A 25,303-nucleotide genomic window follows, 5' to 3' on the forward strand; every position below is an offset into this window, starting at 1 on the left:
ATTACAAAATACTATTTATATTGTTGCATTTAATTTAATTACCTACTTAATACAGTATTTATTGAGTAATTATATGCGTGCAATATGTTAAATGTCAATTTCCTTAAATAAATCGCGCGTGGATGAGTTATGATGAAATTTGGCGGTTTAAGGACACAATGCCAGACTGGTTTTTTGGGAAACACCTGATCTTTACGCTTCTTTCTTCATTACAATTTCATGCGGATCGCTGATTTCTCATTTCACTTTCTAATTAGAAGTCTGGATATAAACCATTTCTGCAACTGCATGCACACACACATAGCTTAAAAGGACACAATTGAATCTTGATAATACCAAATCGGTAACAAAAGTTACTTAAATTACTTTAGTCAGGCTTCTGCAAGCAGATCGATAAATTAAGATAGCTGTAATTGTGTAATATTAATGCATAAGTTTAGTAAACAATGAAGGTTATGATATACAAATTTATTATTTAAATGTATTTATTATAAAGTTGAATTTTGACATTTTTTGAGTTTTAAGTTCAATTTATTCAAAATTTTAAGAATTGGATTGAAATTAATTGCTTTAAACTTGTTCCTGTCTTGTAACATAAATTATTTCAACTTATCTTGTGTTTTTGTTTGTATTCGAGCATTGCAACATGGCCGCCAAACAGCGCACCAATTCCTAACTTCAAAATGCTTCATGAATGTATTAACTCCTATACTATTTAAAAAAGATAGGTATGTAATGACAAAAGGTCACCCAAAAGTAAAATTTCGCCAACGCCTTAAATTTACAACCAGCATGCTTTCTTTTCGCATGTGAAACATTAACCACTTTTTCTGCTTTGCGCGATTCGATGCGCGATTAGCATTTTAAGAATATATTTTATTTATATGCCGGTTTCACTTTGGACTTTGCATTGCATTCCGCTGAGTTGTTCTCTGAACGCATGCAAATTCCATTGTGAGCGGTGCGTTGTAAACTGTAAGCCCACTGAATAGAAAAATCCATCAATATCGAAATTCACGCGCGCCAAAAACTCGCGAATTGCAAAACAAACACGAAATAAATTTTGAATAAGCAAGAAGAAAGCAATTGGAGTTGTTTTATACTATCATGCCTACACTTAAGTGGGTAATAAACTAAATGTAAATGCTATATATCACATTTTAAAACATTTAAACATTTAAAACAGTTTTATTGTTGTTTTTTGATTGATGATCAAATATTCTGAAATGAATTTAAACATTTAAACATAAACATCGAGTGCAAATTGAAATTTATTGCATAACAAAAATAAAAGTAAGACATCTTAATAGTTTAATGATTTATTGATTATTTATCCATGTAATTTTGATGGTTATGAGTTACAACAACTTATATAAATACTTTTAAGTCAAATTTCTAGTTAAACTTACTTTAACTTTAACATATGTGCAAATATTTGTTTCACAGGTTAATATTTGCTTTGTTTTAATTGTTTAAGTACTTCTAGACTTTTACTTTTTAAAAATAAACAGTTGGTGATATATTTTAGTATTTACTACTTTCGTATTACAACTTGTATTACGGTGCAATATAAATTGCATACATTATATTCTTATATGTACGTTGGGTTGCATATACAATACAAATATTCAATTTCGATGTCAATATCAAGTGATTTCTCTTATACAGATAAATTTAACGTTAAAAGACAAAACAGTTGTTAAAAACCAACTTTGGTAATCAAAATGACATGTACCTGCCTTGAGAAAGGAAGTAACACAAGAATTAACGAACCAAACCCATTTTAGAAATTTGAAATCTTCAAATAAACTTCAAGTATCCACTTGAAATGCGTCCACTACTTAAAGCCATGTAAACGTGAGCTTTGTGTGCTTTAAAGAGTTATTTACATTTTTTTATTGCACCTTCACAATATACAAAACACTAAAAAAAGTAAGAGTAAAGGTGAAGTCGTTAACTCGTGAACTTTGTCGATTTCAATTTCATTTCAAGTTTACTAATAATAATAATAACTAACTATAATGATTCACATTACCAACTATGTATCAATACTTTAGATACACATAATTCCGAAACGGTTTAAATGTGAAATGTGATTGTGAGTTAGTTTTAATGCTGATGTCGACAAAAACGAAGATTGAATGTTAACTACATTGTAATGAAATTAAATCGATGTTTAATGCGATGTAGTGCCATAAAAAGAGACTAAATCGTATCAAATTGATTAAGTAGTAAAAGTTAATCATACGTGTAATTAATCAATTGCATGATCTTTTTATAATTATATTAATAAAGTTGAATAACAAAATTATAGGGTTAAATGTTCTGTCATAAATTATAGGCAACTTTAATTACATCTACATCTACATCTACACATAACCAAAAATTGTTTTTTTTTAGTTTTTTTTGTTACTTTAAGCTACAGCAACTGGTAATCGTCCACCGTACAATAATTTATCAATTGCTCCTTTTTTCAAGGCAGATCTTGGAGCTCCATGGCCAGGACGTCCCCAAAAATTATCCAATGTGTTGAAATGTTTCCTGGTGCTCTCTAATTCTTTCATTCGAAGTTCCTAAATAAATAAAAAACACATAAAAATAAGGTTTTGCCAGTGACTTCGTCCCGGTAGTGTTTAATAAAAATGTAATACGTTTTTTTCTCTTGTTGTTCTTCTTGTTCTATCAATAAGATTCGCAATTTTATTTTAAAGAAATTAATTATATCAAGAATTGCTAATAATGCACTTCAGCGCGCCATCTCGGATTCAACTATTTAACTATAACTATGATTGAATCTCAATGCAAACTTTTATCCTATAGAAAAGAGCTGTCTTTAGAGTTTTCCCGGTAATTATTCATTTTTTTCTCGCCGTAAAAACCATCCTTGAACTTCAACAAACATTTTACAAAAAGAATTGGCCAAATTGGTCTAGGCATTGTTGAGTTATGCGCTTACTAACAGATTTTGCGATTCATTTTTATATTATAGACACTGTTTAATCAATATATCCAATTTTATGCAATTAATTTGAGTAGTTTTAAATGGCATTCCATGTTATATTATAATATATTCTATATTTATAGCTGCAATAGATTATATTTTCTTTCTCTTCGTAAATTTATTCCTTTATTCTTCCGAAATGCCACATTTCACAATAATTTATGAGTCAACCTGTTTTATGTCCCCCCAATTTCTAAAACATCAGCGTAATAAAACTCAGTAGATTATTCGCCGCAGCACAAGTGTAAAACATCGCTAATGAATTAATTGATGGAATGCTGATATTTATTTATGTTGATGTGTGACTTTCTCCGGTCGGACGCGTCTTCGGTGGTTTATGATTCGTTACAAAACAGTGTAAACGAAACCAAAAACGCAAATCGAAAAACGAAAACGAAAACAGAGGACAGCGTGATTTATGAAGATTGTAGAAACTTTTTTTAAGATATCATCTTTATAATTATTAATAATAAGTAAAGATTGTTTTTCTGTGTGTTTTTAAAGGTTTTGTTATCGGATTATGTATATTTGTCGTGTTTATCATGAAATATTAATGTGGTTGAGAGCAAAGGCGACAGGAACGAAAGAAAGTTGAACTTTTGAATAAACATTTATCGCGTGCAACAGATTTTCTGATGTGACACTCTAGTGACATGCCATTTATGCTCTTTTATGCAAAACTTTTAATGCAAAGACTTATAAGTGCATCTTGATGCTAAAATGTGAATTCGATTTGAAATGAACTTCCCGAACCTACCGCAGTGAAATGTCTTAATTAGCATTTGCATTAGTTTCGCATAATTTATTAGATTTATGACAAATGTTAATTTTAAACATAAAATACCACAAATACCAAAAAGGTGAATGTAATAAAACTTTAATTATTACTAAACTTACCTTTAATTCATTAAGTTTGGAATTCATTTGTTTCGAGAGTTCACGGAGATAAATTTGCCCGTCGACCACCCACTTGGGCGCACCACTGCTGGGAAATAAAATAGAAAATGAAATCTGACGGATTTTCACAATAAACGCTGATAATGGTGCGCTGGTGATTCTAATGAGATGTGATGGAAACAACTTAAATGCTATAAATGTTGGTATTAATGAGGATTCAACGATACGATTAATGTAAGATGGAAACTATAGGTGCGGCGTGTTTTCGTTGTTGTTGGTTTTGCAACTTGGCAATTTGCAATTATTTGTCGAGATTCGTTGTTGGCGACGTCGTCACGTTAAGGTTTTAAAATTTTAATCGAAAGAGAAATTGACTGTCACATACTCGTGCTATCAAAGGAAAACGTCAAAATTTAATAAGAAATTTTGTATTAATTTTAAATTGTATTAAAACAATGAGTGTTTTGGTATTTATTTAACAATAACATGAATTTTATTATTTTCAAGACTTTTTTTAGAGTATTTAATGTAAAATAAGTTGCCTATTGTTAAAATTTTACATTTTAAAAGGTTAAATTCTCCTGAAATTTATTTTTTTTTAATTTTTAATTTTTTAAACAAAATCGAAGACCAGATGTGCTGTTACGTCGCACTTTTGTAGTAGCAATACCCGAACGTGATTCGTGATTTCGTTTTCGATGCGTAATGCATGCGTGCGAATAAAGCAAAAAGTAAAAAAGAAAGCGAAACCGATCTTGGCTCTTTAAGAACACAACTAAAGGGCAAACGGCTATAAGCGATCGGAATGTATTAATGTATCAATGTATCACTATAAAGCCTAAAATACAAAGTAAAGAAATATATTAATCAAAACTTACACGTATTTGTTTTTAGTCACATCGGTAGTACCCAAAGCGTGATTATTTGATTGCATACGTCGTTTCTCTATCATTAGCGGCACCAACTCGATCCCAGTTTCCTTACTCTCATCGCGTAAAGGGGTGAGTCGGTCCAAATTGTTTCTGGTTGTTGTAATCGTAGTTGTAAAAGGATTTACAACGTTTACATTCTTTGCATTTGCATTTGCTGTTGTTGATGTCGCGTTATTTTGACAATGATGTAGATTTTTCATGTTTTCACTTGTTCCATGCACTGATTTATAATTTCGTGGAACAGGTTTTAAATTCGGCAGAGTTTTTAAGTCGTTGTAACGTATACGTTTGGTATGTGCTTTTGTATCTTTCTCAATACGTTCAAAAACACCGTGACTTTTGGTTTTTCCGTTTGTGTAACCCTAAAATTAAAATTTAAAATTTAAATTTTTGGTTTTTTATTGTTTTGAGAGTCATTTTGGCGGGTGTAAAGTTTTATCGGCATGAAATTGTAATTATACATAAAATAATAAAGTTTTTCGTTGTTTTGTGTCAATTGCTACTCGAAATTTTGAAATTTCTAGTAGCTTACCAAAGAATGAAAGAAATTCTTGCCGATGGCATTTGGGTGTCTCCATTGCAAACCGCCAGGACCACATTTGCCCCATGGCGAAGAAATTAACAACTTTTAAACATAATTTAAATAATTTAAAGCTTAAACTATCAACTTACAAGTGCATTATCCTTTGCCAATTCATCAATACGTTCCTTTTCTTTTTGCTTAAATTTTTCCGCAACCAATTTATCTGAAACAAACAAAATATTACCGACAAATATTAGGAAAGTTAATATGGAAATTTAAAATATTCATCTTTGTGACAGGTGAGAGAAAATAATAAAACTAAATTTAAATAAATTTCAAATCAAATTTTTTCACTCAATTCACTTTCTGTTTTATGTTTTCTTTGCGTCTTCGGATGCTTTGTTAGGCAACTTAAAAATGCATATATTTACCATTCGGTAAATGCTAATTAACACATGTGTTTGCTTTTGTGTCATATAAGCAGGTAGAAAACAATTTCGCTTCCACATTTCGCAAGCAGCCAAGAAAAAGAAGATGACTTTCAAGGTGTCTTTGACATTGACGCTGGACGCTTTCACTCACTCAACACACACTCAATATGTGCATAACTTTATTAGTAATATATTAAATTACCTAATTCTCGTTTGTATTGCGCTTGTTCTTCTTTATTCATACGATATCTTAGAGTGTTATCCACACATTTGCGAAGATCTTTACCCCATTGAAATCGCAGTAGAGGATCTTCTTTGGTTTTGTAGATTCTGCCGCCATGTTCGTTTACATTTGGAGCACCTCCACCGGGACGTCCCATTCGTAAAACAGTTCGTTTTGCCTTTAAATTATAAATTAAAAAAAATAATTTAGTTACTAGCTTTTGCCCGCGACTTCGTCCCGGTAGTGTTTAATAAAAATGTAATTCGTTTTTACTCTCTTGTTCTAGACATAGTATGTGTCAATTCTATCAATAAGATTCGCAATTTTATTTTAAAGAAATTAATTATATAAAGAATAGCTAATAATGCACTTCAGCGCGCCATCTCGGATTCAACTATTTAACTATAACTATGATTGAATCTCAATGCCAACTTTTATCCTATAGAAAAAGGCTGTCTTTAGGGTTTTCCCGGCAATTATTCGAATTTTTCTCGCCGTAAAAACCATCCTTGGACTTCAACAAACATTTAAAAAAGAATTGGCTAAACTGGACTAGGCGTTGTTGAGTTATGCGCTTACCAATACATTTTGCGTTTCATTTTTATATTATCGATAAAAATATTTTTATTTTATTGTATTTTTACTTTTTCAAAGTCTTGATGTGGAAATAGTCCCTCCAGACGTAAATTGCGCAATCCTCTTGGTTTGTTTTCATGCTGCGCGCCCCAGGGCCAGTGCCTTTCGAGCAACTCGCGCGTCTGTAATTAAAACCAGCAATTAGTTAACTCTTCACCGTAGCCTGTTATTTTTTACTACCAAAAACGATGTAATTAAATCATTTGTGTAATTTTTATACATCTAACATGCATTTTTATTACTACCTGGAGTAGAAAAAGAGAAATTTGATTAATCAAAAATATTAATCAACATTTAACATTTAACACATAAATCTAAATGTTATAATTTTATTTTTTGTATAAATTTATAATATACCTGATTTTGTTCTTGGATTTTCTTTAATCTTGCAGCTTCACGTTCCTTTTGCCATACTAAACTGTCATTTATGCGAGGATCATAATTAATTGTTTTAAATAAATCGTTCTGATTTTGTGCACTTAGAAACATTTTATTAATTTGTGAATAAATTATTTTTTTAGTTTTATGGTTGTGTTAACTTCAAATGGCTTTGGAAGACTGACAAAATATGTACTAGGACGAGAAGGACTCCGTTTCTAAACTACTGTCGTGTCTTTTGTGCTTCGTGCATTTTGCTACCAATCAGAATTAAATCGCTATAAATCCGTTTGCTAGATCAAACAAAAAGAAGTAGAAACACGTCATAAGGAAATATACGAGCTCGCAATTTTCTCCGATGATATTATTAGATGAATTATTATGCAAAAGTAGATCGTTTGTGGGTTATAGCTATAATCTATAATTGCGATTTGTCGTTGTTGTCGTTTCTGGATTTTTTATTGTGTCGGTTGTGTCATTCGGTAACCGGTACAAAGATTCACGATTTTCTGGCGTTTTTAGGTGGTTGCCACGGATTTCCACGTGGTTAATGAGAGTAAAATGAGGCTAACAAATATTTAACTCAGGGATGGCTTCAAATAATTTTAGGGATTGTTAAGAAATATATATTTAGAAGTGTTTGAATTATTCATCATAATTAAATATATTAAATTAATTAATTAATTAATTTTTGAAGTTTAGCTTTTAGTTCAGCTCTGTAGTCCCAAGCACGGACGTGCTGTAGTTGCAGTTTATTCTGCAATTCGTTGGCTGTTTTCCATGGATACAATGACATAACAACTCCAACCATTACAAAACATGCAGGGTAAGATGTATCAAAGGCGCTTTTCGCCATGATACTAGCGCCATCCAAAAAAGTAAAATATTATACAATTTGTTTATTGTCAATTTGCTTAATTTTTTTTAAATACCATTTTGCATGGGGAATTCCACTAAACAAGTTTTCTAGTCTCATTTTTTTTAAGTTGGCCATCCTGCATGCAACCTTGTTTGCTGCAAATATTACGCGTTTTAGTGCGCCGTGCGAGCAGGATTTTCGCGCGTGCTGTGCGCCGTAGCTAATTGCACTGCGTGGTGTTCTCAGCACAGTCTTGTGCCGGTCGTTCGGTCAGGCGTCATTTTATTTTGAGTTTGCAATTCGGTAAATCGCGTTCATTTCGATCATCCATCGACTGCATTTAGCTATTAGTGAGGTGTTTGTGTATTACTACGAACTCGTTAATATTCTTTGCGTCCGTTGTGCGTATTGTATGATCGTCGCGTGCTATCAACTTGTTTACACTGCATGTTCGCGAGATAAAGGTAGCAAGCAACTTCGTGCAATGTTTGTGGTGATATTATTTGGACAATAGATTGGAACATGGACAGTGTTCATCGTGGAAGCCGAAAGAGAATGGTACAGTGCAGACTTTTTTAAATTTTCATTTACCTATTTATGTATACATTGTTCTACTAGTTTTATTACATTATTTAATTTTGTATTATAATACATTTGCGTGTATTTAGTACTGTTAAATGTGATCATCTAGTTTCTTTATGTTCATTTCAATTATTCTCTTGTTTTATCATACAAAGAATTTTTTGAAGTTTTAGAATCTTAAGTCCGTTGGCCGCTATTGCTTTTAGTTTAAAATTTCCAATGTAACTAGTTTATCTTATAGGAATTTTTCTTAGATTCGCAGGTATCGTGCCTATTGCAATTCGCGCACAAGGTCGCGTACCGTCTACGCGCTGAGTTTGCGCATCTATTGCTTTTATCTACGGGGTTAATGCAGCAGGCACAGAGTCTTATTGTGAATTGTCACATCGTAAATTCTATTCAGAGATGGCACTAGCATGAGCTAAAAATCATAAAATAGAATTGTATTTGTTTTTAATCATATCAGCGTTTGTGTATAAACCACTTTCTTATCGCATTCGCCGTGCGAGGTGCTACGTGTAAGATTCTCGTCTCGATTCTGTCGCATGCAGCACATTTTAGTTTAGTTCTTATCACAGGTACCGTGACGATTGCAATTCGTGCACAAGGTTGGGTGCCATCGGCGCGCCGCCGGCTTTGCGCATCTATTGCAATTCGCGCACAAGGTCGCGTGATATCGACGCACTGGCTTTGCGCACCTCTTGCTTTCTTATCATAAACTGACGCGTCGTTGCTTGCACGGCTGCGGAATGCGCTATCGATGGTTCGCAGTCCGTTTCGGGTCGGTTTCCGATTGATCCAGACGTATTTTGATCGACATGTATTATTTGTTCGGATTTCTGCTTTCTAAATTTGTATTATATTTGATCACCCATCGATTATATAATTGTAAATACTATCGTAATGTTATTTACTATTTGCGCGTTTAATGTACATTATTGTACAAAAGTGGTGATATTTGATCGCGTTTCGTGTGCATCCTTATGCAAGTTACATGGTTCAGTTTCGGTTGCTAAATGAATCGGATATCGGTTTGTCTCCCATGTAGATTTATTCATCATTATCTTTGTGTAAGTAACTTTTAACTTAGCAATACATATTGTATTTTTTCTTCTATGTATGCATATATTATAATTAAATCTTATGAAATGTTTCAACTTCTTTTCTTTTAATTACAGCACATGCTGTGCCTTGGTGACTGAAGAGCACAACGATTGGTAAGTGTATTCAATTGTATTTTTATTCCAATTTACGCAACAAACATTTATTGCGCCACAATTTTACAAAATTTACGGTAGAAAACTTGCGAACCCTTCGCGATATTTTTATTTTATTGGCGGATTCTGTTACCGCAAGAGTTCTTCTTGAAGATGCAATTCAGACTCGTCGCAAAATCAGGCTCAAATTGTATCAAAATGGCCGCTAAAGTTTGTTTTCTTTTGAATTTTCCACACTGGCCGCCATAAACTGCCCTTTTTTTAACATTTTCCAAAACATGCGGTGGAAAACGGGTCATATCTCGCGAACCCTTTGCGATGTTTTTATATCTTCATCGAATTCTGATAGATTAAGAGTCCTTTCTTAAAATGCGCCCTTAAACTCCCGCGAAATTCGGTCGCAACTGCCTCAAAATGGCCGCCAAAACTTGCCCTTTTTAGCATTTTCCAAAACATGCGGTGGAAAACGGATTATATCTCGCGAACCCTTCGCGATATTTTTATTTTTCTTTGGATTCTGTTAGATTAAGAGTTCTTTTTTAAAATGCATCCCTAAACTCCCGCGAAATTCGGTCGCAACTGCCTCAAAATGGCCGCCAAAGTTTGCCCTTTTTTTAGATTTTCCAAAACTTGCGGTGGAAAACGGGTCATATCTCGCGAACCCTTCGCGATATTTTTATTGTTTCTTTGAATTCTGTTAGATTAAGAGTTCTTTTTAAAATGCACTCTTAAATTCCCGCGAAATTCGGTCGTAACTGCTTCAAAATGGCCGCCAAAGTTTGCCCTTTTTTAGCATTTTCCAAAACATGCGGTGGAAAACGGGTCATATCTCGCGAACCCTTCGCGATATTTTTATTTTTTCTTTGAATTCTGTTAGATTAAGAGTTCTTTTTTAAAATGCATCCCTAAACTCCCGCGAAATTCGGTTGTAACTGCTTCAAAATGGCCGCCAAAGTTTGCCCTTTTTTAGCATTTTCCAAAACATGCGGTGGAAAACGGGTCATATCTCGCGAACCCTTCGCGATATTTTTATTGTTTCTTTGAATTCTGTTCAATTAAGAGTTCTTTTTTAAAATGCACCCCTAAACTCCCGCGAAATTCGGTCGCAACTGCCTCAAAATGGCCGCCAAAGTTTGCCCTTTTTACATTTTCCAAAACATGCGGTGGAAAACGGGTCATATCTCGCGAACCCTTCGCGATATTTTTATTTTTCTTTGGATTCTGTTAGATTAAGAGTTCTTTTTTAAAATGCACTCTTAAACTCCCGCGAAATTCGGTCGTAACTGCTTCAAAATGGCCGCCAAAGTTTGCCCTTTTTTACATTTTCCAAAACATGCGGTGGAAAACGGGTCATATCTCGCGAACCCTTTGCGATATTTTTATTTTTTCTTTGAATTCTGTTAGATTAAGAGTTCTTTTTAAAATGCACCCTAAACTCCCACGAAATTCGGTCGTAACTGCTTCAAAATGGCCGCCAAAGTTTGCCCTTTTTACATTTTCCAAAACATGCGGTGGAAAACGGGTCATATCTCGCGAACCCTTCGCGATATTTTTATTTTTTCTTTGAATTCTGTTAGATTAAGAGTTCTTTTTTAAAATGCACTCTTAAACTCCCGCGAAATTCGGTCGTAACTGCTTCAAAATGGCCGCCAAAGTTTGCCCTTTTTACATTTTCCAAAACATGCGGTGGAAAACGAGTCATATCTCGCGAACCCTTCGCGATATTTTTATTTTTTCTTTGAATTCTGTTAGATTGAGAGTTCTTTTTTAAAATGCATCCCTAAACTCCCGCGAAATTCGGTCGTAACTGCTTCAAAATGGCCGCCAAAGTTTGCCCTTTTTTTACATTTTCCAAAACATGCGGTGGAAAACGGGTCATATCTCGCGAAACCTTCGCGATATTTTTATTTTTTCTTTGAATTCTGTTAGGATATGAGTTCTTTTTAAAAATGCATCCCTAAACTCTCGCGAAATTCGGCCGCAACCGCCTCAAAATAGCCGCCAAAGTTTGCCCTTTTTTTACATTTTCCAAAACATGCGGTGGAAATCGGGTCATATCTCGCGAACCCTTCGCGATATTTTTATTTTTTCTTTGGATTCTGTTAGATTAAGAGTTCTTTTTTAAAATGCACTCTTAAACTCCCGCGAAATTCGGTCGTAACTGCTTCAAAATGGCCGCCAAAGTTTGTCCTTTTTACATTTTCCAAAACATGCGGTGGAAAACGGATCATATCTCGCGAACCCTTTACGATGTTTTTATATTTTCATCGATTTCTGATAGATTAAGAGTCCTTTCTTAAAATGCGCCCTTAAACTCCCGCGAAATTCGGTCGCAACTGCCTCAAAATGGCCGCCAAAACTTGCCCATTTTTAGCATTTTCCAAAACATGCGGTGGAAAACGGATTATATCTCGCGAACCCTTCGCGATATTTTTATTTTTCTTTGAATTCTGTTAGATTAAGAGTTCTTTTTTAAAATGCACTCTTAAACTCCCGCGAAATTCGGTCGTAACTGCTTCAAAATGGCCGCCAAAGTTTGTCCTTTTTTTACATTTTCCAAAACATGCGGTGGAAAACGGGTCATATCTCGCGAACCCTTTGCGATATTTTTATTTTTTCAATGAATTCCGTTAGATTAAGAGTTCTTTTTAAAATGCACTCTTAAACTCCCGCGAAATTCGGTGCTAACTGCCTCAAAATGGCCGCCAAAGTTTGCCCTTTTTTCATTTTCCAAAACATGCGGTGGAAAACGGGTCATATCTCGCGAACCTTTTGCGATATTTTTATTGTTTCTTTGAATTCTGTTCAATTAAGAGTTCTTTTTTAAAATGCATCCCTAAACTCCCGCGAAATTCGGTCGCAACTGCCTCAAAATGGCCGCCAAAGTTTGCCCTTTTTTTCATTTTCCAAAACATGCGGTGGAAAAAGGTTCATATTTTGCGAACCCTGCGGTGGAAAATACATTGGTGAAACCGCTCTCACTTCGCGGGCCACATCGCCTGACATCAACCAAAGGAACACCTACCCTACCAACCTGGTGAAGAACAGCTGCGTTTCGATGGGAGGCGATACTTTTTGAATTTGTCGCTTTTCTTGCGCTTTTCGACTTTGAAACCACGGCACATTTTTTTATTTCACTTTGAATTAGAATTGTATATGTTTAGGGAACTTTGACAATTAATTTAATGAATGCTTGTGGAATAGCAATCTGTGTAAACTTTTTATAACGATACTTACTAAAATTAATTGATTTAAGTTTACTTATCCAGCCATTTGCCACAAAGCAACCTTCTTGTACATATTTCAACGTCATTATAAAGGTTATCAAGAGTTTACATTGTATTGCACATTTAATCGCTTCACGACTTTTACTGTATCGTATTATTGCTTGTTGTTGTGCGAATGGGACGAGTTTACGTTGTATTTGTTGGAGGTAATGCGGATAAGGGTATTTGGTAATTGTCGCACTGTTGTTAATAACTAGCTTTAACTCGCGTAGGGGGCGTCTATAGAAGTGTCAAATTATAGCAATATGCAAATAATAAACAAAAATTATAGCAATACTAGTAACATTATGTTGTCCATGCAATAACTTTTGTGATTATCTCACGTTTTGAGCCCCAAAATTGCACTTTATATTCGAAGGACTAATTTTTGCTGGTTTCAGGGATTTTGCACGTGAGTCTGACATCGTAGAAGGACCATTTTTGCACCAGATTGTAAGTATTTAATTTCTTTATCATTTTGCTAATTAACTTTTGTGATTATTGTGTAATTGGCCCCCTAAATTTATGTTTGTGTGTTTTCTTTTATAAAGAATAATGTTATTTCAACTTGATCACATATTTAACGACTCCTTAAACCAAAGAAATCTTTTACTTTTTTTATGACGAAATCTTTTTTTTAACAAATGCAACTTTTGAAATAATTGGAATATTTAGTTTCAAAATTTAAGTTTGATATTAAAAGTTCCATGCAGAGTACTAGTACAATTCTTTTCCTATTCGGCATGTACTGAAAGTATCTATGTTTACTAACAAACAAGTTTTTCTTATCTCGTGCAATTTTTGTGCGGTCGTCACGCGGTTGGCTTGCGTAGCACGTTAGTCTCACTTTTGTCGTCAGGTGATGTGCACGCACATTTTCTTCATTATTCTTGAGTTTCTTAATTTATCTTCGCGTTGTTACGTAATAATTTTGAATGCTTTTTGGATTGTGCGCGCGTGATGTGCGGCTTCGTTTAGTCCGGATTGCACTTTTATTGCGGCAGAAATTGTTAGCTGTTGATATTTTGTAACTGTAATGTAACTATTGTTAAATGTTGTCAATAAAACACAATGTTTGATTATAATCTCATTCATATTTTTTTGTGGTATCCTCTTTGTCGTTTTCAGTTTTAAATAATATGGCATATAAGTCTTATGTGTGAGCAGCGGGTATAAGATAACTAACTGTTACTTGAATTGTGTTGTTGTTTTTAAAAACATGATAAAAGTCGAAACATAAATAGAAGAATCAAATAACAACAATAAAAACACTCGGTGGTCGAGTGGAGACGTGCACCTGCTGGCATGCTAGCAGACACGGATCGAATCTCAGGTACAGAAGGCATTTTTCTCAAATATAAAAATATCAGGTGAAATTTGGGTTGCATATATGAATTGCAACGAATATAAGAGAAATTGAAATAAAAGTGAAGGTAATATGAGAAGAAATAAGAAAGCAAGAGCAAGTGAAACGGAGAACAGGGATATAGAAGAAGCAGAGAATAGGAGAAGATAGAAGGAAGAGAACAGAGAGTAGAGTAGAGAAGAAAGAGAACAGGGGAGGATCAGATTTTTAAATTTTTTGGCACGTGTCGTTATAAGACAGCACTACTTCGATCTGTCCATTGCTCCCGGCCCATCCTACAGCTACGATGTCTCTGCGCTTCATCCCCGGAATTATCAGGCATATCAACAATTTTTATGGTGGGGGATCATCCCCATAGAGAGGGAACTCCTTATAAGGACAATCCTTATAAAGTCTTGTTCAAATATTTCTAAGTTTTAAGTCGTCTCAAGAGAGGCGACACTTAAAAATATTCTTACCTCTGACCTGTAGCAGAAATGAAAGAAGGAGTACACAAATCATACAGGTTACCTTAACAATTTTTATAGAGGGATCATCCCTGAGAGAGGGAACTCTCTTCTAGACCTGTTCCTGAAATGATAGAAGGAGTGCACAAATCAAAGAAGTCAATATATTTTACTATTTCTTTATTAACAATAGAATACAAGTTTAGATTTTACAAGCCAACAAAATACATGCCGTCATATTGACACAGAACTTTCAACCTGCATCGTCGCGTACATGTAAGCAAGTAGCACGTCAAAATGTTCTACCGGGATAAAGAAATTAGCAAATTGCCCATTTTCTAGGTGATGGAAAATGGAAACAATTATACAGGGTGTCACAAAAGAAAATTCATAGTGCAAGAAGTTAAATTCTAATAACAGTTAAACCAAAATTTTCAGGGATGTGCAGGAAAAGGATTATACAAGGTGTCACAATTAGAAAATTCAACCATCAAAGAGGAAAACATCAAACACTACAAATAGTGCTCGTGTTCACCCGATGCTCCGGGAACCTAATAAACAGGGTGTTACAAAAAAAAATAGAGTGCAAAAAGATAGCCCTAAAACCGCAGTTGAAGGAAAATTTTCACGGACACAAAGAAAAACGTTTAAAACAAAGAACACTCAAAACTCACAAATAAAAGCGATTTACTACGTACTGTTGCAAATGGAAGATTTTATAAACTACAAACTTGGTCAATATTCTCTTCATGACGAGAGAAATTTATACCGAAATCATCGGAAACGTTGAGGAAAAAAGGTGCTACAAGAATAAAACACTTACATTTTAATTTATTGTGAATATATTTGTCATTTGATGATAGCATCAACTATATAAGGTAACTGACGGGTGAAGTATCATCATAAATTGATAGAACATGAACAACGAGTACTGCGGCGCACACACACAACTTTTAATATAACTCGCGTTACGGAATTTTCTCGCAATAACTTTTAATTCTGGGAGAAACAAAATTAAATTCCCAATCTAGGAAAATCATTTCGAAATAAATGTAATGTTAAAATTAAATGTTTGTATGTTATACTAAAAACTACAATTCCTAGCGCAACGAGTACTACGGCGCACACCCAACTTTCAATATAACACGCGTTACGGAATTTTCTCGCAATAACTTTTAATTCTGGGAGAAACAAAATTAAATTCCCAATCTAGGAAAATCATTTCGAAATAAATGTAACACCGCGTTCGTGTGTTATACTAAAAAAACTACAATTCCTAGCGCAACGAGTACTACGGCGCACACACAACTTTCAATATAACACGCGTTACGGAATTTTCACGAAATAATTTTCTATACAGGAGATACAGAATTAAATTTGTCATATAGGAAAATTATTTCGAAATAAATGTAACACCGCGTTCGTGTTTTATACTAAAAACTACAATTCCTAGCGCAACGAGTACTACGGCGCACACACAACTTTCAATATAACACGCGTTACGGAATTTTCTCGCAATAAATTTCTATACAGGGAGATAACGAAATAAATTCCTCATCTAGTAAAATTATTTCGAAATAAATGTAACACCGCGTTCGTGTGTTATACTAAAAAAGACTGCAATTTCTGGCGCAACGAGTACTACGGCGCACACACACAACTTTCAATAAAGCCCGCGTTACGGAATTTTCACGAAATAATTTTCTATACAGGGAGATACAGAATTAAATTTGTCATATACGAAAACTATTTCGAAATAAATGTAACACCGCATTCGTGTGTTATACTAAAAAAACTACAATTCCTAGCGCAACGAGTACTGCGGCGCACGCACACAACTTTCAATACAACTTGCGTTACGGAATTTTCTCGCAATAACTTTCAACTCGGGGAGATACAGAATTAAGTTCAAAATCTAGGAAAATTATTTCTAAATAAATATAACACCGCGTTCGTGTTTTATACTAAAAACTACAATTCCTAGCGCAACGAGTACTACGGCGCACACATACAACTTTCAATATAACTCGCGTTACGGAATTTTTTCGCAATAAATTTCTATACAGGGAGATAAAGAATTAAATTCCCCATCTAGTGTAATTATGCTAAAATAAATGTAACACCGCGTTCGTGTGTTATACAAAAAACTACAATTCCTAGCGCAACGAGTACTACGGCGCACACACACAACTTTCAATGCAACTCGCGCTACGGAATTTTCTCGCAATAACTTTCAATACTGGGAGATACAGAATTAAATTCCCAATCTAGGAAAATTATTTCGAAATAAATGTAACACCGCGTTCGTGTTTTATACAGGAAAAACTACAGAATCCTAAATTCGAGTACATCTAGTGTAATTATTTCAAAATAACTCGCGTTACGGACCGCGTTCAATAAATTTCTATACAGGAAGATACAGAATTAAATTCCCCATCTAGTGTAATTATAATAAATTTAACACCGCGTTCGTGTTTTATACTAAAAACTACAATTCCTAGCGCAACGAGTACTACGGCGCACACACAAACTATCAATATAACACGCGTTACGGAATTTTCACGCAATAAATTGCTATACAGGGAGATACAGAATTAAATTCCCCATCTAGTGTAATTATGCTAAAATAAATGTAACACCGCGTTCGTGTGTTATACAAAAAACTACAATTCCTAGCGCAACGAGTACTACGGCGCACACACACAACTTTCAATAAAGCCCGCGTTACGGAATTTTCCCGCAATAACTTTCAATTCTGGGAGATGCAGAATTAAATTCCCAATCTAGGAAAATTATTTCGAAATAAATATAACACCGCATTCGTGTGTTATACTAAAAAAACTACAATTCCTAGCGCAACGAGTACTACGGCGCACACACAACTATCAATATAACACGCGTTACGGAATTTTCACGCAATAAATTGCTATACAGGGAGATACAGAATTAAAATCCCCATCTAACAGTATTATTTTGAAATAAATGTAACACCGCGTTCGTGTTTTATACTAAAAAACTACAATTCCTAGCGCAACGAGTACTACGGCGCACACACAACTATCAATATAACATGCGTTACGGAATTTTCACGCAATAAATTGCTATACAGGAGATACAGAATTAAATTCCCCATCTAACAGTATTATTTTGAAATAAATGTAACACCGCGTTCGTGTGTTATATTAAGAAAACTAAAATTCCTAGCGAACGAGTGCTACGGCGCACACACACAACTCTCAATATAACTCACGTTACGGAATTTTCTCGCAATAAATTGCTATACAGGAGATACAAAATTAAATTCCCCATCTCGTAGTATTATTTCGAAATAAATGTGACACCGCGTTCATGTGTTATATTAAGAAAACTAAAATTCCTAGCGAAACGAGTGCTACGGCGCACACACACAACTTTTAATATAACTTACGTTACGGAATTTTCTCGCAATAAACTTCTATACAGGGAAATAAAGAATTAAATTCCGCATCTGCGAAAATTAATCCGAACTTAGTTTAAGACCACGTTCGCGTGTTATAGTAAAAACAAACTACAATTCCTAGCGCAATGAGTACTATTGCGTATATGCGTATACACACCACTATCATTATAACTCGCGTTACGGAATTTTCTCGCAATAAATTTCGATACGGGGAAATAAAGAATTAAATTCCGCATCTGGGAAAATCAATCCGAACTTATTGTAAGACCGGGTTCGCGTGTTATAATAAAAAAACTACAATTCCTAGCGCAACGAGTACTATTGCGTATGCAAACAACTATCATTATAACTCACGTTACGGAATTTTCTCGCCATCAATATCAACACAGGGAGATACAGAATTCAATTCTGCATCTGAAAAATTATTTCGAATTGTGACACCACGTTCACGTGTTATACTAAAAAATACAATTTCTAGCGTAACGAGCGCTACGGCGCACACACACAGAAACTAAACGCGATAGAAAGGTACGGATTGAATATTCTTAATTCTCTATAAGATAAACGAATTAAATTGAAAATCTAATAAAGAAAAAAATAATTTTAAAAGGGTAGCGGTAGAAGTGACTCCCATTCAGGGCACCGTACGAGGCTAGCGGTAAAAGTGACTCGTGTTCAGGGCACCGTAGGGAGTAACGGTAGAAGTGATTCCCATTGATGAGAAAATAATTAAAATACGGAGTGTAAAGGTTCTGAAATTGTGTATAAAAGTGCAAAAAAGCAATTTTTTTCATTTTTGGAGAGTTTTCTCCGATTGTGAATAACTAAAAGAGATACAGAGGAGCGGATTGAAACGCGACTGTCTTGTGTCTTTGCAATACGCGGTGGAACGCAAAAAAAACTACGTAAATAAAAACTTACGTACGACGCAGGAATTAAAATGAAAAATATAATTGAATTATAAACTTACCAATGCAGATCCAAGGCACGGCATATACTGTAAATAAGAAAAGAAAACATTATATTAATGTAATATTATATTCAAACAGCAGAGAAAAATAAACATCTATGCTGTTTACGTAAAAGTTACTTATTACCTGCAATCAAAACTAAAATATGATGCAGCAATGCGATAAGAAAGTGTGAATTGTGTTCAAACAAACACAATTCTCGTGTCGAATGCTCACGCTTGCCGATAAATATAGAAATAAACAATATGATATATATGAATATTTTACGATTTTTGGGCCATCTATGAATGATACAGTAGTTTCAAAATTTAGATTATTAAAAAGTAATGAAAAATTAAAATTCGATTACTGTAATTCTGTTTTCTTATGCTGACAGAGTGCCAGATTTTATATAAAATACTTTAGTGATATCTGTTTCAGTGATCTGCTGATAATAAAAATGTTTTGCATTATTGATGATTATTATAATAAACTATTAAAATTAATATAAAACTGTTAGTTATATTCATGAAAGAATTGAAGAATATTTGCTTAAATTTACGATGCTAAAATACCAAACACCACGAAATAAAGATTCGATACCTGCAGGTAAAGAAACTTATCTCTTACGCGAAATCGCGTGATCGCACACGGACACGATGTGCACTCACTACCACCGACAAGCAATATTTAACGCGAAAACGTGCATCGTACTGCCATCTAACCGACTATCTAGTAATGGCAGGTTTAAATTTAAAACACATTTTATCAAATATGCAACAAAGTTGATATTGCATGAAAATGCCAGTCATAAGCAATTTAATAATGTCTATCAGATTGCAATATTTCTTTAATATATATTCTATATCACAACATAATAATATTATATTCACCCACACAAACATTCGGTGCGGAGTATCGAAATGGTGAGATAAAAGTTACTTACTCAAGCACGAAGGGACCTGCTAAGAACGGGGAACAACATGGCAATCACTTAATGTCGATTAATTTCGCGATGGTCGATTAATGACCGAATATAATGCAAATGTAGCAAATAGAAGTCCGATAAAACAATACGCGTCGCGCGAAATGCGTCTGGATACGCCAGCGCAAGGCTCGAAACTGGCTGCAAACTATCGATAGCATATGCCGAAGCCGTGCCAGTAACGCCGCGAGAGTTTATGATAACAAAGCAAGAAACGCGCAAAGCCGGTGATCTTGTGCGCGAATTACATTTGGCACTTTGCGACCTAAACTATACTACAATGTACTGCATGCGATTCTAATTTCTCTCGATTTCCTCAAAAACTAAACGCGATAGAAAGAAACAGATTGAAATTTTTCAAACTACGAAAAATTTTCTATAAAATAGAAACGTGGTTAAGTGTGCTAAAAAGGACATTTTTCAATTCTTGACGATTTTCTTCAATCACAAATATCTCGTAAACTAAAAGAGATAAAAAGGAACAAATCACAGAGACTTTTCTACGGACTATTCTCTATTAGATAGGCTAGTTAAAACGGAAAGCGAAGAGATGAAATTTTAATTCTTAAGAAAAAATAACCAAGGATCGACGATTTTTGATAATTAATATCTCGTAAACTAAAAGCTATAGCAACCAACGAATTACTGATTATGAAAGATTATAAAATTCTCTATCAGATAAAAATATAAAATAATTCTATTTGCTACAACAACAGGTCGAAAAACGCGGCTGAAAGTGCTAAAAAGTGACAATTTGCAATTTTTGACGATTTTTTTCAATCGCGAATATCTCGTAAACTAAAAGAGATAAATAAGATCTGATCGCAGTGTTTTAATCTACGAATTATTCTCTATAAGCTGGAACAGTTAAAACGGAAATCTGAGAGATGAAATTTTCCTTCTTAAGAAAAAATTGCCAAGGGGGGGTGCTTGATACTTTTTTTCGACGATTTTTGATAATTAATATCTCGTAAACTAAAAGCTATAGCAACCAACGAATTACTGATTATGAAAGATTATAAAATTCTCTATCAGATAAAAATATAAAATAATTATATTTGTAAGAGTAAAAGGTCAAAAAACGCGGCTGAAAGTGCTAAAAAGTGACAATTTGCAATTTTTGACGATTTTTTTCAATCGCGAATATCTCGTAAACTAAAAGAGATAAATAATAATTTTTAATCTACGAACTATTCTCTACAAGATAAGCTAGTTAAAACGGAAATTTGAGAGAAAAATTTTAATTCTTAAGAAAAATTTTTGACGATTTTTTTCAATCGCGAATATCTCGTAAACTAAAAGAGATAAATAAGATCTGATCGCAGCGTTTTAATCTACGAACTATACTCTATAAGATAAGCTAGTTAAAACGGAAATCTGAGAGATGAAATTTTCATTCTTAAGAAAAAATTGCCAAGGGGGGGTGCTTGATACTTTTTTTCGACGATTTTTGATAATTAATATCTCTTAAACTAAAAGCAATAGCAACCAACGAATTACTGATTATGAAAGATTATAAAATTCTCTATCAGATAAAAATATAAAATAATTATATTTGTAAGAGTAAAAGGTCAAAAAACGCGGCTGAAAGTGCTAAAAAGTGACATTTTTCAATTTTTGACGATTTTTTTCAATCGCGAATATCTCGTAAACTAAAAGAGAAAGATAGGCTAGTTAAAACGGAAATCTGAGAGATGAAATTTTCATTCTTAAGAAAAAATTGCCAAGGGGGGGTGCTTGATACTTTTTTTCGACGATTTTTGATAATTAATATCTCTTAAACTAAAAGCAATAGCAACCAACGAATCACTGATTATGAAAGATTGAAAAATTCTCTATCAGATAAAAATATAAAATAATTGTATTTGTAAGAGTAAAAGGTCAAAAAACGCGGCTGAAAGTGCTAAAAAGTGACATTTTTCAATTTTTGACGATTTTTTTCAATCGCGAATATCTCGTAAACTAAAAGAGATAAATAAGATCTGATCGCAGCGTTTTAATCTACGAACTATACTCTATAAGATAAGCTAGTTAAAACGGAAATCTGAGAGATGAAATTTTCATTCTTAAGAAAAAATTGCCAAGGGGGGGTGCTTGATACTTTTTTTCGACGATTTTTGATAATTAATATCTCGCAAACTAAAAGCTATAGCAACCAACGAATTACTGATTATGAAAGATTATAAAATTCTCTATCAGATAAAAATATAAAATAATTATATTTGTAAGAGTAAAAGGTCAAAAAACGCGGCTGAAAGTGCTAAAAAGTGACATTTTGCAATTTTTGACGATTTTTTTCAATCGCGAATATCTCGTAAACTAAAAGAGATAAATAAGATCTGATCGCAGCGTTTTAATCTACGAACTATACCCTATAAGATAAGCTTGTTAAAACGGAAATCTGAGAGATGAAATTTTCATTCTTAAGAAAAAATTGCCAAGGGGGGGTGCTTGATACTTTTTTTCGACGATTTTTGATAATTAATATCTCGCAAACTAAAAGCTATAGCAACCAACGAATTACTGATTATGAAAGATTATAAAATTCTCTATCAGATAAAAATATAAAATAATTATATTTGTAAGAGTAAAAGGTCAAAAAACGCGGCTGAAAGTGCTAAAAAGTGACATTTTGCAATTTTTGACGATTTTTTTCAATCGCGAATATCTCGTAAACTAAAAGAGATAAATAAGATCTGATCGCAGCGTTTTAATCTACGAACTATACTCTATAAGATAAGCTAGTTAAAACGGAAATCAGAGAGATGAAATTTTCATTCTTAAGAAAAAATTGCCAAGGGGGTGCTTGATACTTTTTTTCGACAATTTTGATAATTAATATCTCTTAAAGTAAAAGCTATAGCAACCAACGAATTACTGATTATGAAAGATTATAAAATTCTCTATCAAATAAAAATATAAAATAATTATATTTGTAAGAGTAAAAGATCAAAAAACGCGGCTGAAAGTGCTAAAAAGTGACATTTTGCAATTTTCGACGATTTTTTTCAATCGCGAATATCTCGTAAACTAAAAGAGATAAATAAGATCTGATCGCAGCGTTTTAATCTACGAACTCTTCTCTATAAGATAGAACAGTTAAAACGGAAATCTGAGAGATGAAATTTTCATTCTTAAGAAAAAATTGCCAAGGGGGGGGTGCTTGATACTTTTTTTCGACGATTTTTGATAATTAATATCTCGCAAACTAAAAGCTATAGCAACCAACGAATTACTGATTATGAAAGATTATAAAATTCTCTATCAAATAAAAATATAAAATTATATTTCCTAGAGTAAAAGGTCAAAAACGCGACTGAAAGTGCTAAAAAGTGACATTTTGCAATTTTCGACGATTTTTTTCAATCGCGAATATCTCGTAAACTAAAAGAGATAAATAAGATCTGATCGCAGCGTTTTAATCTACGAACTCTTCTCTATAAGATAGAACAGTTAAAACGGAAATCTGAGAGATGAAATTTTCATTCTTAAGAAAAAATTGCCAAGGGGGGGTGCTTGATACTTTTTTTCGACGATTTTTGATAATTAATATCTCTTAAAGTAAAAGCTATAGCAACCAACGAATTACTGATTATGAAAGATTATAAAATTCTCTATCAAATAAAAATATAAAATTATATTTCTTAGAGTAAAAGGTCAAAAAACGCGACTGAAAGTGCTGAAAAGTGACAATTTTCTATTTTTGTCAATTTTTTTCAATCGCGAATAACTCGTAAACTAAAAGAGATAAATAAGATCTGATCGCAGCGTCTTAATCTACGGACTATTCTCTACAGGATAGGATCATACAAAAATTAGACAAAAGTATAAAATAATTTAATTTAATGGGGTAAAAGGTCGCTAATCGCGACTGAAAGTGCTCAAAATTGCAATTTTCCAATGTCCCGAAGCGTTCCCGAGATATAGCTCATTTTCCACCGCAACTTTTAAAAGATGCAAAAATGTGCAAATTAAATTAGATTGTTAAGGGGAAGTGTGGGAAAGGGTGCCATTATTTATTCTCTTTTAAATTTGGAGGCGACCGACGAAACTAATCAAATTCGCATTCTAAATTGGTCACGACTAGACAATCGGAACTCAATAGTAACAAAAAGTCTTAAAAGTGACTCGTATTCAAGGCACCGTAGGAGGGTGACAGTAGAAGTGACTCGTAGTCAGGACAACGTACAAAGGAAGCTGTAGATTGTTAAACTGTCGGTGCCACGCGATAAAAAAACTACATAAATACAAACAAATGTACGACGCAGAAATTATAACGAAAAATAGCATTGAATTATAAACTTACCAATGCAGAACTCTTTGAACTCCAAGGCACTGCAAATACTGTAAATAAAAAAGAAATATATTAGTTAAAACAAAAATATTTTATACGATTTAGTAATATTATATTCACACAGCGGGGAAAAACAAACCATCTGTGCTGTTTAGTTAAAAGTTACTTACCCCAGCACGTTGGGTAATTCTAATGATGAATAAATCAACATGAGGTGATATTTATTCGATTCACCTGGCAACTCGACACCTTGTGACTTGCAATATACACCTTCAGCGCGATCAAAAACAGGCCGGACAATAAACGCGCAAATAGTAAATCGCACTACTATAGTAGTTACAATTAAATAGTCGATTGATGATCGAATTTAATGTGAATATGGAAAGTAGAAGACCAAACAAACAAAATACGAGTCGCGAGAAATAAGTCTGGACCAACCAGAGACCGGCACGAAACTGGCTGCAAACTGTGCAAGCAACGACGCGACAGTTTATGATAAGAAAGCAGTAGATGCGCAAAGCCAGTGCGTCGATCGCACGCGACCTTGTGCACGAATTTCATATGGCGCGTTACCTGCGATCAAAACTAAACTAAGATGCGCCAACATGCGGCGTGCAGGGATGGCAACGGACGGCACTCGTGAATCTCATGCGTTGCATTCCACGCGGCGGAAGCGATAAGAAAGCAAATTGTGTTCAAAACAAACACCAATCTCGTGCTGAATGTCCACGTTTGCCGATAAATATAGAAATAAACAATTCAATTCTATTTTATGATTTTTAGTTCATGCTAGCGACATCCGAGTTGTGTAATTCAGATTTCTTATGCCAAAAGATTGCCTGATTTTACATCAATTATTTTAGTGATATTTAATTTAA

At 33.8% G+C, this 25,303-nt stretch overlaps 1 protein-coding gene across 2 annotated transcripts; it reads right to left on the minus strand.

The window, feature by feature from the left end:
- Nucleotides 1–1,751: 1,751 nt before the first annotated feature.
- On the minus strand, nt 1,752–24,914 carry LOC135791432 (uncharacterized). 2 transcript variants are annotated; one of them, XM_065301848.1, is made up of 9 exons: nt 24,596–24,914; nt 24,438–24,475; nt 19,167–19,193; nt 6,652–6,765; nt 5,987–6,185; nt 5,503–5,576; nt 4,777–5,192; nt 3,899–3,983; nt 1,752–2,573 (listed from the first exon to the last, which is right to left on the minus strand). In XM_065301848.1, exons 3-9 carry the CDS (start codon nt 19,188–19,190, stop codon nt 2,415–2,417), a joined length of 1,071 nt encoding a protein of 356 aa, XP_065157920.1. In that variant the 5' UTR covers nt 19,191–19,193; nt 24,438–24,475; nt 24,596–24,914; the 3' UTR covers nt 1,752–2,414. The 2 variants fall into 2 exon arrangements, with proteins under 2 accessions (XP_065157920.1, XP_065157919.1); XM_065301847.1 differs by lacking the exons at nt 19,167–19,193; nt 24,438–24,475; nt 24,596–24,914 and adding an exon at nt 7,001–7,139.
- Between the last annotated feature and the right edge of the window lie 389 nt (nt 24,915–25,303).

Source organism: Atheta coriaria, unplaced genomic scaffold, assembly GCF_025399875.1.
Source record: "Atheta coriaria isolate IRGN ID8LTWV9N9 unplaced genomic scaffold, Caltech_Dcor_3.1 hic_scaffold_4_pilon, whole genome shotgun sequence".
Lineage (NCBI taxonomy): Eukaryota > Metazoa > Arthropoda > Insecta > Coleoptera > Staphylinidae > Dalotia > Dalotia coriaria.

Bases quoted from the DNA above. Each gene is read 5' to 3' on its own strand.
- LOC135791432 (XM_065301847.1), bottom strand. From the start codon at position 7,132: ATGTTTCTAAGTGCACAAAATCAGAACGATTTATTTAAAACAATTAAT. The intron at 6,186-6,651 runs GTAAAAATACAA...TATAATTTAAAG, and splicing joins CACATCAAGACTTTGAAAAA to GCAAAACGAACTGTTTTACG. The intron at 5,193-5,502 runs GTAAGTTGATAG...TTTTAATTTTAG, and splicing joins TGGCAAAGGATAATGCACTT to GGTTACACAAACGGAAAAAC.